Here is a 15,769-nt window from a genome sequence, read left to right on the forward strand (position 1 = left end):
AGCAGTATATATGTATGTATATATATATATATATATATATATATATAAAATAAAATAAGCAATTTTGTTATGTTCATAATTTGTTTTCCTTTCCTTTTAAAAAGAGAAAAGTGTTCTTAACAGAAATATATATATATGTATATATTTTATATGTATATATTATATATATATATATATATTTTATATGTATATATTTTATATGTATATATTATATATATATATATTTTATATATATTTTATATGTTTATTTTTTTATATATGATTAATTTTTTTTGTTGTTCACCATGATATATAATAAATGTATGGTATATTATTTAATTGGTGTTTACTTTTTTGTTAACGTATTAAAAGTATATAGCACATTTATTAATTATAACGAATGTGATTTTACTTTTGATGCACCTAAATTATCAGATGTTTATGACAAATATAATGGTGTAAAGGATATTGAAGAAAGTGCTAGATATAGTAACTATTGTGAAAGTTTGGAAAGTTTTAATTCAGTAAAATCTTTTTGGTCATTAAAATTAAAATCATTATGTACAGAAAAAACATCTATATTAGATAAACATGTTTTTAATAATATATGTAGTCATAAATTTGAAACTCCACATATAAGAATTAATGGATTATCCGTTGGTAAAGAGCTAGTTAATATAGAATTTGTGTGTGCTCATTTTTTATATAGTAATAAACGTGAAATAATAAAATGTATAAAAAGTAATTCTGTGAACAATTATTTAGATACCTATCATATTGCTTTCGATTTATCAGTTTCTGAAGATTTATTAAAACATTCAAATGATGTACCAATTTTATTAAATTTAAAAGATATAAATGGTTTAAGCTTAACCAAAAAAATTATTGATGATTCAGTATGTAGAATTCATTCAAGTGTTCATACTATTATGAATAAATATGATTATTCTCTACTAAAAGTATTATCAGGCTTATGTACGAAATTAGGATTCCATAATCAATTTATTATTACAGATAATATACATCCATTATTTAATCCTTTTAATAAAAAAATCCCATATAGTTTAAGTTCTCTAAATTTTAATATACAAAATACTTCTATATATTATTCTAATTATGAATACCTATTATATAGCATAAAATTAACCGATGTCGAATATATTTTAGGTTCTTATATATCACCAAGTGCATTAACCATTAGTCATAAGAATAACTCGTATGTAACATGGATTGGATTAAATAAAGATAATAGTATATATAATAAAAAATTTGTAGAATTATATAATGCTTTAAATAAAGTAAAATATATAGAAAGAATTGTACATTGTTATAGTAAATATACATCTAAATATTATGAAGGAACCATAAAATATTTTTATAAATATTTACCAGAAAATAAAAAAGAAGTTATGCAAAATAATCCAAATATATTTATTTATCTAATTAATAGTGTTTGTGCAAATATACCATCTGTTCATAAATGTGTAGAGAAAATCATATCATTAGATGGAATTTATGATTTATATTTTAAAAACTTTATGATTAATTTTATATATTATAATCTATCATGTGTATATAATTGTAATCCATTAAATTTAGGAAAAATTATGAATGATGAACATATATGGGATATATTAGTAAAATATTTTTCAAATTATTATTTAGTAAAATATAAAAAAACAAAATCAAATAAGGATATATTATCTGCAAGTATGAATCAAATTACACCTAATGACGAATATTATAAACATTTTGACTTTGATTATATACATAGTGGAAAATGGAGAACAGAATTAAATTTAGAAGATGAAGAAGCTATATTAAAACCATCAGATGATGTTGTGGAATATGAGTTTTATAATTATACATTCCATTCATTAGATTTAGGTAGTTATAGTTTTTTTATATTAAAAAGTGAAATAGAAGAAGACAATATATGTAAAATAGCATCATTTATTGAGTACAATGGGAAAAAATATGTGCATTCGAATAAATATATTGTAGACTTTTTTAAAAAAAATAATAAAAGAATGCTTTCCCACGACACATCAAATAATAATAATAATAATAATAATAATAATAATGATACGACGAATGGATTTAATGATAATAATATACAAAGTGGGGAAAAAAATTCGAATGAACATCATGATGAGGAAGATAATCACCATGATGATCATTTTGATGCTTTCAACTTTTTTGATGACTTTTTAGGAGATGATAAAGATCAAGGTGGTAATTTTATAGATATTTTTAAAAATAATAATTTATTTAATAAAAATAAATTACTTGAACATTTATATGATGAAGATGATGAAGACTATGATGATGATAATGATCATCATCATCGTTATCATCGTTTTCAAGATAAGGATTATGTTTTTGATATTGAAAAATTCAAAATACCAACGAATGTAGGTGATGTATATCCCTTAAAAGAAGTATATACTTTAAAAGAATTACAAGAAGTATATGAAATTCATCCGTCTTTTAACGATTCAGATGATGAAATAAGATATCAATTTCTTAAAAGTGAATCGTTTGGAAAAGATATACATTTTACTGTAAAAGATGTACCATCAAAAATAAAGGATTATTATAAATATTATTATGAAATAAAAAAGAGAATAAATAAATTTGATAATAAAAATGATTTAAATCATTATAATACCTTAAAAAATAATTATAAAAATGATCCAAATGCTTTTTCAAAAGTAGATATTAAATTTGCTTGTTCGAAAAAAGGAAATTGGCCAATACGTAATGTATCTGGTAGATGGATTTCTGATGTATTATGTGAAGCTTATTTTGTACCTCAATTAGCTTATAATCATTATTATGCTGAAAAAAAATATAAAAATAAGGAAATGAATAACAAAGATAATAAAGCAATACAAAATATATTTGATATTAATTTATATACCTTAAGAGAACATACTAGATTAATAGGTATTGAATTTGAAGATCAAGAACCATATAGATGTGCTATAAGTTATTTAGGAGATGAAAACAAAAAAACGATTTTACCAGTATCAGCAACATATCTAATTAATATAGCTATAGGTTTTTGTGCTTTACATGGTTTCAAAACAGTTTGGCTAGCTGATTCAGCATTTGATATAAATACAAATATATATTTAAGATATACTTCTATTTTAGAACAAGGAAAAACTTATTATGAACAAACTAATTTCGAAATATATGGTCAAACAAGATTAGTAGCACAACTTGAATATATAGCATCAGGAATGAATATAGATAATAATATTATAACATCAGGTATATATAAAAATAGATATAATTTAGTTAGTTATCCAGGTGTAGATTTAAAATTTCAATTATTAATGAGTAAAAAAGTTAAAAATATAATTTATAATTTAAAATTTGATTGTCATGATTGGACATATAAAGGATGTTCAGAATATTATCCATTAATGAAAAAAAAAATGAAAAAACAAAATATGAATACAACAAATAATTATAATCACATAATATTAAATGGTAATTATTCAGATAATGAAAAAGAAAAAATGTACGAATGTGCATTTATGCATGACCCAATGTTTATTGAATTAAATAAAATGTTCCCTAAGGAATGTACATATGGTTCAAGAATAGGTGAATGTCATAAAAAGATTCGAAAAGAGATACCATGTTATAATGAAAAAACATGTAAATATCAAAAATATATATATGAACAATTTTATAAACCACATAATAATATTAATTTATTAAATGAACATTTTATAAAAGTGTCAGAACAATTAACAAGATTATCCAGACCATATTATTTACAGTCAATAATATCATTAGAACATGATATACAAATGAAAAAGGAAAATGGTGTAAATACAGATTACGATGATATTATATTATTCATTTTGAAAAATTCGGTCTTTTATGTTTCATGGGTCACATCTAGTGAATATTGGAAAAGAGCAATACATGTTCAGGATTCAAACCTATTATTACCACCAAGTTACAATGAAAATAATACAAATAATAATAATAATAAGGAATTATTTTGTCCTGTTGCATATTCACATGAATTTATTGGTCACATGTTGGTACAATATATGAAGTTTCCAAATAAAACATAAAAAAAAAGAAAAAGAAAAAGAAAAAAAAAAAAAATAAGAAAAAATAAAATAAAATAAAAATAATAAAAAAATAATAAAATAAAAAAAAAATAAATAAAATAAAATAAAATAAAAAAAAAATAAAAAAAAATGTTAATTTTTTAAATTAAAAAAAAATACAACCTTTTGTTAAAATAAAAATGGCGTTATCATAGCATAAAAATTTATATACAAAGCCATATTTTTCAAAAAAAAAAAATTATAATACACAAAAGATATATACATATATATATATATTTTTTTTATGTGTATATTTTATTTTATATCCTTATTTAAATTCGTTCGTTTGTTTTTTGTATTAAATTTGTAATAACCTTGTTTTGCATATGCATTATTTGTACATATGTAGATAATTATATTACAAATATGGCACACATATATATATATATATTATATATATGTTAAAAAAAAGGATTTGTTTTTTTTTTTTTTTAATCTTATTATAATATATTGCTATTTTTTTATATGTTTTTTTAATTTATTTTATATACATATATATTATGTTATGTTAATCTATGGATATATTTTCATTTTTATTCATTTATTTATTTATTATTATTTTTTTTTTTTATAAATTTCCTGATTCCCTGTATTTGTTAATATATATTATATATATTAGCATTCATATGTCATATTATTTATTATTTTTAATTATATTTTTACCTTTATTTAATTTTTTTTTTTTTTTTTTTTATTATTATTAAATAATTCCTTTACACAGCTTTCATTTTTGAAAACAATACTTGTTTTATTTTATTTTTTTTTTTTATTTTATTATAATTATTATTTTAAAAATATTATTAAAGAATTAAAAATAAATGTTTCAAATGTTATTTTTTTTGTTTGTCTTTTAATTGACTCTCGTGGATAATAGAAACGGTTAATCCGTTTTGTTGCAGTTCTAACCAAAAAAAAAAAAAAAAAAATTAATATATGAAAATGTATATATATATATATATATATATATATATTATATATAATTTGATAAATGTGTGTGTATTACCTTGACAGTATTTTTCTGCTTTTGATTTCCATGTTGATAGTATAAGAGCTTGACCTGTACTATGAGCTTCAACAGTTATGGTATGAGCCTTGGCTTTACTTATTTGTCCAACAACCTTTACAATAACATCAGTAACATAGGTAAAGCTAAAATGTGTATAAAATATATATATGAAATATTTGTCATATATATATATATATATATATATTTACATTTATATATTTTATATTTTACTTGTGTATATCATCATTGTATAGAATTACTTTCCATGCTGATGTTTCTTTCTCTCTTTCTTTTTTTTCATGCTCATCCGCTTCTTTTATGTTGTCCTTTTTTATTTCCTTAATTACATTTCTGTAAAAATTATATAAAAGAATATATAACAAAATAAATATGATATATATATATATATATATATATTTATTTATTTATTTATATTCATTTATTTTGTTCTTTTTATAAAATCCAAAGAAAAATCCTACTAACCTTAATTTTTTTATTTTTTCAAGATTGAAATTTTTCTGGGAGTAAACAAGACTTGGTCTTTTTTGAAGCTACCATTTCAAAAAAAAAAAAAAAAAAAAAAAAAAAAAAAATTATAAATATATAAATATATAAATATATAAATATATACATATATATATATATATATATATATATATACATATCATATCATATCATATACACTTGGTACTTATCATATGAACGGATCGTTAAGGTTGCTCTATTATATAAAAACAGTATAACATATATATGAATATATATCACATTTTGATACACACCTCTTTTGGGAAACTTATATTTGTGTTCTTATTAACATTATTAATTCTAACACATGAATTCATAAAATTCAATGGACAGTTTTTATTTTTTATGTTATATGAATGTGTACATTTGTAAATAAGTAATAATAGTAATATAATACACAAAAAAAAGGGTTTTAAATCTTTAAACATCTTTAACCCATTTAATATCTTTCACTTAATATATAACTTAAAAATAAACATACAAAAAAAAAAAAAAGGAAAAAAAAAAGAAAAAAAAACAAACATATATATATATATATATATATATATATAGATAAAAAAAATAGTAATAGTAATAGTGATAATAATAAACAACCACACACAAAAAAACAAAAAAATAAAAAATAAATAAAAGATAAAAAATAAAAAATGAATTATTATTATGAACTATATTATTTCTTATATAAATGTATAAATCATTTTTAATTATATTTCCTAGAAAAAGTAATTTGGGAACATTTTAAATTATATGAATAATTATATTTCTGTCATTATTTTAAAACTTCCAACCTTATGTAATATTAATAATAATTTTATTACAATATGATGGATAATATTTCAAAAAAAATATTAACATATAAAAGTATTGTAATTATATGTAATAACCATAATAACACAAAAAAAATGTTTATTCATCATACGGTACACATAAATAATATATATAATCATTACTATGAAAATATTACATCACAAATATTAATTAATATATATACATTTTTTTAAACCATCAAATTCGTTTTTTTAATTTCATATGCATATATATATATATAATATAGTGCCATATATATCTATTATATATTAGATATATTACATGAAAAAAAAATTTGTAAAATAAATTTCTTTTTTTTTTTTCTTTTTTATCTACTCCCATTTTATAATATATATAATGTATATATATTACGATATATGGTTAAAAAAGAAAAAGAAAAAAATTATTATGAAGCAATAATTTATGATAATTTTGAAAAATATATCCATAAAAATAATAATTAAGCCTAAATTTTTGAAAGTAGCTATAATATGCCTTGCCAGAAAGACTTTTAATATTACATATATATATATATATATATATTAATTTATGTGTTAATTTTTTTTTGTGATGTAAAATAATTAAAGGTTTTCTCATTCTTCTATATTTATCTCATAAACACAAAATAGAGAAATCTAAGAGTTTCTTCCGTTTCCATGTCATATATGTTTTGTTTTATTTTATTTTATTATTATTTTTTTGTATAATTAATAATTTTTATAAAAACGTTTTTGTAGTGTTTGTATTATTGTCCCATTTATACATATTACTATTTGATTAATTAATATATATATATATATATATTTTTTTTTTTTTTTTTTTTTTTTTTTTTTTTTTTTTTTTCACAAATTAATAAATGGCTGGTCATTGAAAGAATGGAATACAAACTTGAATTTTTAAGCTATTTACTTATTTTCAAAAAAAAGAATGAAAGGATATCAAAATTTGATGAACAAATAAAGACATGTATTAATATATTTGAAAAATCAATAATAAATGAAAGCGATCTAAAATATCTTTTTGAAAGGAATATCTTGGATATGAACCCAGGTGTGCGTTCCATGTGTTGGAAATTAGCTTTAAAGCATTTAAGCTTAGATTCAAATAAATGGAATACAGAATTAATTGAAAAAAAAAAATTATACGAAGAATATATAAAATCGTTTGTCATTAATCCTTATTATTCTTGTGTAGATAATAAAAAAAAGGAATTTGTAAAAGAAACAGAAAAGGAACCAAAGGGTAAAAATATGAAGGATGAATATATTGAATACAATCTTGATAGAAACAAAACATATTATCATAAAGATGATTCATTATTAAAATTACAAAATGACAATAATACTAAACAGATGGATTATTTAGAGGATGAAAAGTATTCAAGTATGGACGATGAATGTTCAGAAGATAACTGGTTACATTCTGAATTGTTCAGTCAAATAAATAAAGACACCTTTAGAACTAGACCAGAACTTTCCTTTTTTAATTTAAACCCACAACAAACTATTAACAGTAATATAAAAATATTAAACAGTTTAATTAGTACCGAAACATTTGATGAAGAAGAACAAAGAGAAAAAAAAAGAAATAATTTGGAAGATATAGAAGGAGAACATATTCCTTATTTAGTAAATATAAACAATGTGAATAATTTTAATAATAATGAAACGATTAAGTTTTATAATAAAATCATAGGCAACAGAAATGATCCTCCTGATAATAAAGAAAATAAAAGTAAGTGTGTTGATGATGATAAAAATATATGTGTTCATAATAATTTACCAAAGGAAGAAATGAAAAACAATAAAAAGCTATTTCCCCAAACATGTAAAAATAAAAATGTCTATAAAAATGATAAGCAGAATATTTCAGAAGTATGTGATATAATAAAACCAAAAAGACATTATGATTTGTTGTGCAGGATTTTATTTATATATGCTAAAATTCATCCTTATGTTAAATATGTTCAGGGAATGAATGAGATATTAGCCCCATTATATTTTATCATATTTAATGATCCTTTATGCAATTGTACTTTACAAGGAGAGGCAGATACTTTTTTTTGTTTTCTTGAATTAATGCAAAGACAGAAAGATGTTTTTTGTGAAGGTCTTGATAATACAGATGATGGTATTAATGGCAAGTTAAAAAAGTTTTCTCTTTTATTAAAAATGAAAGAATATGAAATATGGAAAAAATTATATATTTTAAAAATAGAAACTCAATATTATGCCTTAAAATGGATATTATTATTATTAACACAGGAATTTGATATGGCCGATACAATAATATTGTATGATCATTTTATTATTAATAATAATGAAAATTTTATTTTATATATATGTTTAGTTATATGTAGTAAATTAAAAAATTCTTTATTATGTGGTAATTTTACGGTGAACCTAAAATTATTACAAAATATTCCTCCTTTTGATCCATACGATATAATAAATGAAGCAAAATATTTAATGAATTCAGATATCAAAAATAATATTAATATAACTGATATATATAATGAATATATTAGTCAAAAGAAAAGGAATAATCCTTTACAAAATATTCAATATGATGAATCTTCTCTTGAAATATTAAATGAATTCGAAAAACCAATAGACCAAAATGAAAGCACTTTAAATAAAACTGCAAATCTTATTAGTAATATAAAAAATAAATTTATTGTTCAAAATATTAAAAATTACATTACTAAAAAGAAAATTGATATGATCAAAAAATTTGATCAAAATATCGATGAAGAATGATTAAAAAGGGCATAACAATATGTTTCTTTATGTATATAAATATATGTTATATATAACATATATGTCATTGCTTCGTGATGAAAAAAAAAGAAAAAAAAAAAAAAAAAAATAAAATAAAATAAAATAAAATGAAATAAAATAAAATAATAACAAAATGAAGATCAAAAAGGAATATATTTGTAAAATTATTTTAAATATATTCCGAGATAACAATGTATATATATATATATATATATATATATATATATATATAAATTGTATATTATGTATATGTTTTGTTCTTTTATACCTTTTTTTTTTTTTTTTTTTTAAAAGTGACAACACATATATATATATATATATATATATATATATATATATATATATATATATATTATATATATTTACACCTATTTGTGTTATTAATATATATTACATTCCTCTTCAAAACACTTTAATAATATATGATATAAATTTGTTTCCACTTGATTAATACTATTAATATTTTCATCCGTTATTATACATATTTTTCTTGAATAGTCATATTTTTCCATTTGTATAGGCATATGATTGATATTATTCATAATTACCTTTTTATGATTACTTTTTTGGCTTTTCCTTTTTTTGACATATTTGACTTGACAGAATTTATGATAAGATTTTTTGTTTATCAAAAAATATTTATTGACATTATATAGAAAGTTAAATAACTTGTTTTCTATTTTTAAATTGATATTTCTATTTTTATTTTTAATATCAAATCGAGCCGACAATATCCAATGGTCACTAAATTCTTTTCCTTTTTTCTGTGTTAATATATCTACACCATAATTATATACTTCTTGAAATTTAAAGTATATGCCATTTTTATTTATAAGTTTAAATATATTATCAATCATATAATTATCTATAGATTTTTTTTTTTTTTTGAAATTATTAAATTTTTCAATGATTATATCTATAGGGTTATATAAAGACATTAATTCATATATATCTTTTTCGTTTAGAAAAAATGATTTGACCAGAAATATATTATCCGTTAAACCATAACAATAATTCAATCCATTAACTAAAGTATTATTTTTGAGATCTACAATATTATATGTTCTTTGTAATTTGTAATGAATATTTTTATAAAAAAACATGTCTTTCATTTCTCCATGATGATTTAAAGTTATTAACTTTTCATATAATTCTTTGTTATCATTTATATCAATATTAAAACTACCAATAATAAATATGGAACTATTTTTGAAAATCATAGTAGATATTTTTTTTTTTTCCTCATTTAATATATGATTATGATAAAAGTTATTATTACTATATATATTATTATTACAATTTATATAATTATGTTTGTCGTTTATTATTTCTTCTTCACTTTTTATATTTCCATTTTTATGTTTTATACACCCTTTGGTATTTTCTTTTCTTCTTTTTAAAAATCTCCGATTTTTATAAAATAAAAAAAATATATATATTTTCCAAAATATTTTTTTCATAAAAAACACTAAATCTTTTATGTTACTTATTTTATTTTGAGTACTATATAAATCAAATTCAAGTGAGAAAAAATATAAATGATATTTATTATCATAAATTAATTTTATAAATTTTATAACTTTCCTCTTAAATATAATATCAGATGATAAAAACATAAAATCATAGTAACACAAACGAAATAAAATTTTGCTCCAACATATATATAAACCACCATTTCCATAAAAATAATTTAGAGCACTATAATATATTTCATTTAATAAATTATTACACCAGGGAATATTATCTAACATTATGGTATGAGTATATTTTAATTTATCAAATAAATATTTTTGATATTTTCCATAAACAGATCTTAAAAATATTAAATTATATTGAGTACATAAAGTTCCAATCTTTTTACACCTATTCTCATTATTTCGACAATTTTCATATAATCCAAATAAATGAGGATTATATCTAAATATATCATTATATAAATAAGTATTTAAAGAAAAAATACTTATACAATTATAATATATATTATTCTTATCTTTTCGCATTTTTTTTTCATCTATTAAATATAAAAAATTCTTGTCACATCTTAAATTATCAATGTTTATAATATCTTCTTTATCATTGTTACTAAGAGATGATACATCACTTAATAATATATCGTCTATTAGTTCATCATAATTACTACTTACATTGCTACCTTCTGATGACATACTTGAATTTGTATTTGATATTGAAAATGATTCTTTTGAATTTACATAAGAATTATTAATTTTCTCATATATATTACATATATCCTTTTTATTACTATCATCATAAAGTTCATTTTTCTTAATATTCTCATCATCATCCTTTGTTTTTAAAGAATCACACTTTTCTGTTCTTCTTATTCCCTTTTTTTCATCATACAAAAAATTAAAAGTTTTCTTTATATCTTCTAACATATTATTTAGTTCTTCATATTTGCAATTTGTGCAATCACAATTAGATGAAAGAGATTCTTCCCCAACCTTAAAATAATTTTCTTCATTTTTCTTCTTGTTCATTTTGACAAATGCATAACTCACATGTATAAATAAAAATAAATAAATAAATATACATATATATATATATATATATTACATGTTCATTGTTTGACATATTAATAAGACATTCCTTTTGTAAAAAAAAGAAAATTATAAAATTATAAAATTATAAAATTCTTTTTTTAAACAAATATTAAATATATATACATCAAAAATGACATTCTTACACGTACAAAATAAAAAATAAAAATATAATATTACATAATTTAATAAGGGAAAAAAAAAAACAATTTCTAATTTGTATTTAATTAATATATATTAACATGCATGGACATAATAATCTATTTTTTATATAAATTATATTTTTATTTTTTGCCCATATATATTAAAACTTCAAAAAGGAATGCTCATAAAATTATGTACAAAATATTGTTTATATAAACTTATAAATGATTCAGATTTTTTTCATTCAGATTTTCTTTTTTTAATGATAACACACATGTTGTGCATAGACTAAAAGGAAATAAAGGTACACCACAAAAAAAAAAAAATATATATATATATATATATATATATCCATGTTGTTTAAAATATATGTAATGACTGCAAAGGTATATATTATTCAAATTCTTTTTTCTTAACACAAAAGAAGAAATATATTTTATTTTTACTTTCTCTCTATATATATATATATATATTTATTTTTATTTTTTTTTTTTCCCCATATCAATTTGAAATGTGTAAATATCTCCTGAGGTCCGGCTTGTAATTCCTTTCCGAATTAACAAATGCAAATTCTTTGAAGGGGTCTAATAAAAAGAATACTTTACCAATTATTAACTGAACATGTACTGAACCATAATTTCTACTATCATAAGAATCCATTTGATTATCTCCTTCTACCCATATATTATTTGGAGGTATTTCTACATAAGAATGGAAATTGTCAATAAACAATTTATCATTTTCTATAGCAATAATTCTTTTACACACTCTTTTTTTTTCATTTACAGGAGATACTAATAGTACCACATCACCTCGTTTATATATATGACGACATTTTTTTATTTTATTTTTTAATTTATTTATTTTGTTGTAAATAATTTCATACAAATAAGAAGTATATTCATAATCAAAATGTAATTGTAAAATATTATAACATTTGTATAAAATATTCATATATATAGATAAGTATATTTTCTTTAAATTATTAAACCATCTTAAAGAATAATCACATACATAAAATAATATAACTCCATTCTGATTAATTAACGGATACATACTAGATCCACTTGTAAGTGTCATATCAAATATATAATTATTTATACCATATATTACAAAGCAACATAATACGATTTTTTTTGTGAATTTTAAAAAATCCTTAATCGGTTCAACGTGTGAAAAAAAATTTATTTTTTTTCTTTTATTATTATTATTATTATTATTATTGTTATTTTTTTTGCTTCCTTTTTTGTTCCTTAGTCCAATATGATAACCATTTTTATTCCTCTTCCATATTTTTATAGTACAATTTTGAAATTGTTTATTGTTTTTATATTCCAAAGGTAGTAGTAATACATTTTTATTACAAAAAATTTTATTTTTTATATAAAATTTATTTGATATTGCATCATTTTGTAATATTATACTTTTTTTTCGTATCCTTTTCTCGTATCTATTCCATTCTTTCGAATTAAAATAATTAAAAAAACTTACTTTAGTACAATTCTTTTTTTTCAAATATAAGTCTCTTCTTAAAAAAAAGCAAATACTTTTGTTAAAACAGCTGTATATAAGCAAATTCATATTAATTCTGTAGCAGCCAATGTAAAAATTAAACTATCTAAATTGTCACATAAAAGAACATAATAAATAAATAAATAAATATATATATATATATATATATATATATATTATATTATATTAGGTCATATTATATTTTTCTTTTCTCTTTTTTTTTTTTTTTTTTATCATTCTTTGTTATATTCCCCTTCATAAGATATAAGTTTCCCATTAATCAAAAATAGATGCCACTACATAATTTATATTTTTCAAATAACAAAAAATTAATTAATTTATTATTATCATAACTATTCAAAATATTAATATAAAATATTGGGTCTATAATAATATATTAACATATTTCATTCATATAAACATATTACTTCATATAATATATATTTTGTATATATAATACATACGTTATTATCCATATATTTAAAAACAGAACAATATATGAATAATATATAAATATATATATTATATATATATACATATATATATACATTTATTTTTATATTATTTCATCATCCCATAAAAACTATTAGTTGTAATATTATTATTCCTTTTTTTTCTACTCTTCATAATTATAAATGTGTTTTAAAAAGGAAAAGAAAATTATTACATATTTTTTTATATATCATAAACAAAAAAAAAAAAAAATAAATAAATATAAATAAATAAATATAAAAATAAAAATAAAAATAAAAACATATATAATACCTTATATGTTTTTAAAAAATTTTATAATTAAAAAAAAAAAAAAAAATTGAGTGGAAAAATTATATTTTTTTTAACGCTTTAATGTTTTTACTTTATTTAATACTTTTAAAAATTATTTTTTATATAATAGAAATGTTTAACGTTTAATTATAAAATAAAAAATAAAAAATAAAACATTACATTTTTAATATTATGGAGGAACAAAATTTTTATAATAAATCTACCTATTCCAAAAGAAAAGTTAGTATATTTTTATGACATAAAAAAATTAGAATATATTCAATATAACATTTATATACTTTATTTTAATCTATATGCCTAATATTTATATGTATATAATATGTGATTAATACAACGTACACATTCTTAAATAGATTCAATATGTATAATAATAATATCGTTTTAATAAACCTACTCACAAGCACTTATATATATATATATATATATATATATATATATTTATTTATATATATATATTTATATCCTTTTTTTTATTTTTTTTTATTATTCCTTATTAGAAAATAAGTGAAATTGAAAAAAAATGTGAAGAAAGTTTAAATGAAATATTAAGATCTGCCAGTGAAGCCAAAGAAATTTCAAAAAAAGCTGAAGAAGAATTACAATATCAGACAGGTAATTTCATTTTTTTTTTCTTTTTTTTTTTTCTTTTTTTTTGGGGGGGTGATTCATTTTTAAATATGAATGAAACAATAAATTGAGTATATATATGTACTTATATGTAAAGGGCATGTTTATATGAGAAAATAAAAAAATATATTAAAAGAGAAAATAAAAGATACCCTTATGGACATAATAATAATAACATACATATATATATATATATATATATTTATATATATTAAATTTATAAATTATTTTTTAGAACAAATAAAACACATAAATAATGAGACGGATAGCATCCAAGAGAATTTAAAACAAACAGAATATCATTTACAAGGTATAAAATATTGGTGGAAAAATATTCATTCCTTTTTAGGATTAAATAGTTTTAATAATAATGAAGATATTAAAACAAAAAAAGCTGTCGTAAATAATGCTAAATATAATCCAAAGAATAATTTTAATGATAATTACACAAAAAATAATGACAATTATAAGACCTCCCTAAATACAAAAACACCGTCACAAAGTATAGAAAATTGTAAAAATATATTTATAACTTATTCATATATTTATATATATGTTCATGTTGTATTTTTTTTTTAGGAAAAGGGACATTTGATGAAAAATACGAGAATGATTTAAATACTTTATCTTCGATGGTAAGTTTTTAATTTTGTTCCTTAATATGTATATGTATATATATATATATATATATATATTTATTTATTTATTTATATTTATATTTTTTTAATATTATATATTTATCTATAATTTCATAGCTGGATGAATTGCATACCAGAGCTCTGGTTATGGGGAATACCATAAATGAACAGAATAAAATGGTAAAAATAGGAAAAATGATATATTACATATTCTTACATATACATATAGATATATCAAGTTTATGGTTTTTTATTTTTTATTTTTTAT

General features: G+C 18.9%; 6 protein-coding genes across 6 annotated transcripts in view; 3 read left to right on the forward strand and 3 right to left on the reverse strand.

Annotated features, from left to right (window-relative positions):
• Nucleotides 1-302: 302 nt before the first annotated feature.
• On the forward strand, nt 303-4,079 carry PF3D7_1320000 (golgi protein 1; the record flags this gene model as incomplete). Its single annotated transcript, XM_001349903.1, has 1 exon — nt 303-4,079. The coding sequence occupies one exon, from the start codon at nt 303-305 to the stop codon at nt 4,077-4,079; it is 3,777 nt and encodes a 1,258-aa protein (XP_001349939.1).
• An 869-nt stretch (nt 4,080-4,948) lies between these two features.
• PF3D7_1320100 (ATP-dependent Clp protease adapter protein ClpS) lies at nt 4,949-6,077 on the reverse strand (the record flags this gene model as incomplete). Its single annotated transcript, XM_001349904.1, has 5 exons — nt 4,949-5,019; nt 5,122-5,267; nt 5,356-5,475; nt 5,608-5,675; nt 5,904-6,077. 5 exons carry the CDS (start codon nt 6,075-6,077, stop codon nt 4,949-4,951), a joined length of 579 nt encoding a protein of 192 aa, XP_001349940.1.
• Nucleotides 6,078-7,331: 1,254 nt separating this feature from the next.
• Nucleotides 7,332-9,215, forward strand: PF3D7_1320200 (TBC domain protein, putative; the record flags this gene model as incomplete). Its single annotated transcript, XM_001349905.1, has 1 exon — nt 7,332-9,215. The coding sequence occupies one exon, from the start codon at nt 7,332-7,334 to the stop codon at nt 9,213-9,215; it is 1,884 nt and encodes a 627-aa protein (XP_001349941.1).
• A 401-nt stretch (nt 9,216-9,616) lies between these two features.
• On the reverse strand, nt 9,617-11,734 carry PF3D7_1320300 (conserved protein, unknown function; the record flags this gene model as incomplete). Its single annotated transcript, XM_002808976.1, has 1 exon — nt 9,617-11,734. The coding sequence occupies one exon, from the start codon at nt 11,732-11,734 to the stop codon at nt 9,617-9,619; it is 2,118 nt and encodes a 705-aa protein (XP_002809022.1).
• A 705-nt stretch (nt 11,735-12,439) lies between these two features.
• PF3D7_1320400 (type I signal peptidase) lies at nt 12,440-13,519 on the reverse strand (the record flags this gene model as incomplete). Its single annotated transcript, XM_001349907.1, has 1 exon — nt 12,440-13,519. The coding sequence occupies one exon, from the start codon at nt 13,517-13,519 to the stop codon at nt 12,440-12,442; it is 1,080 nt and encodes a 359-aa protein (XP_001349943.1).
• An 888-nt stretch (nt 13,520-14,407) lies between these two features.
• The window catches only part of PF3D7_1320500 (SNARE protein, putative), a gene marked incomplete at both ends in the record, with an annotated part of 1,473 nt that continues 111 nt past the window's right edge, over nt 14,408-15,769 (forward strand). Inside the window, 5 exons of the mRNA XM_002808977.1 lie at nt 14,408-14,455; nt 14,734-14,848; nt 15,099-15,365; nt 15,443-15,498; nt 15,619-15,681. Coding sequence (XP_002809023.1) covers nt 14,408-14,455; nt 14,734-14,848; nt 15,099-15,365; nt 15,443-15,498; nt 15,619-15,681 — 549 coding nt within the window. The remainder of the gene's footprint in view (nt 14,456-14,733; nt 14,849-15,098; nt 15,366-15,442; nt 15,499-15,618; nt 15,682-15,769) is intronic.

The sequence above is a fragment of the Plasmodium falciparum genome (assembly GCF_000002765.6).
Source record: "Plasmodium falciparum 3D7 genome assembly, chromosome: 13".
In the NCBI taxonomy this organism is placed as follows: Eukaryota; Apicomplexa; class Aconoidasida; order Haemosporida; family Plasmodiidae; genus Plasmodium; species Plasmodium falciparum.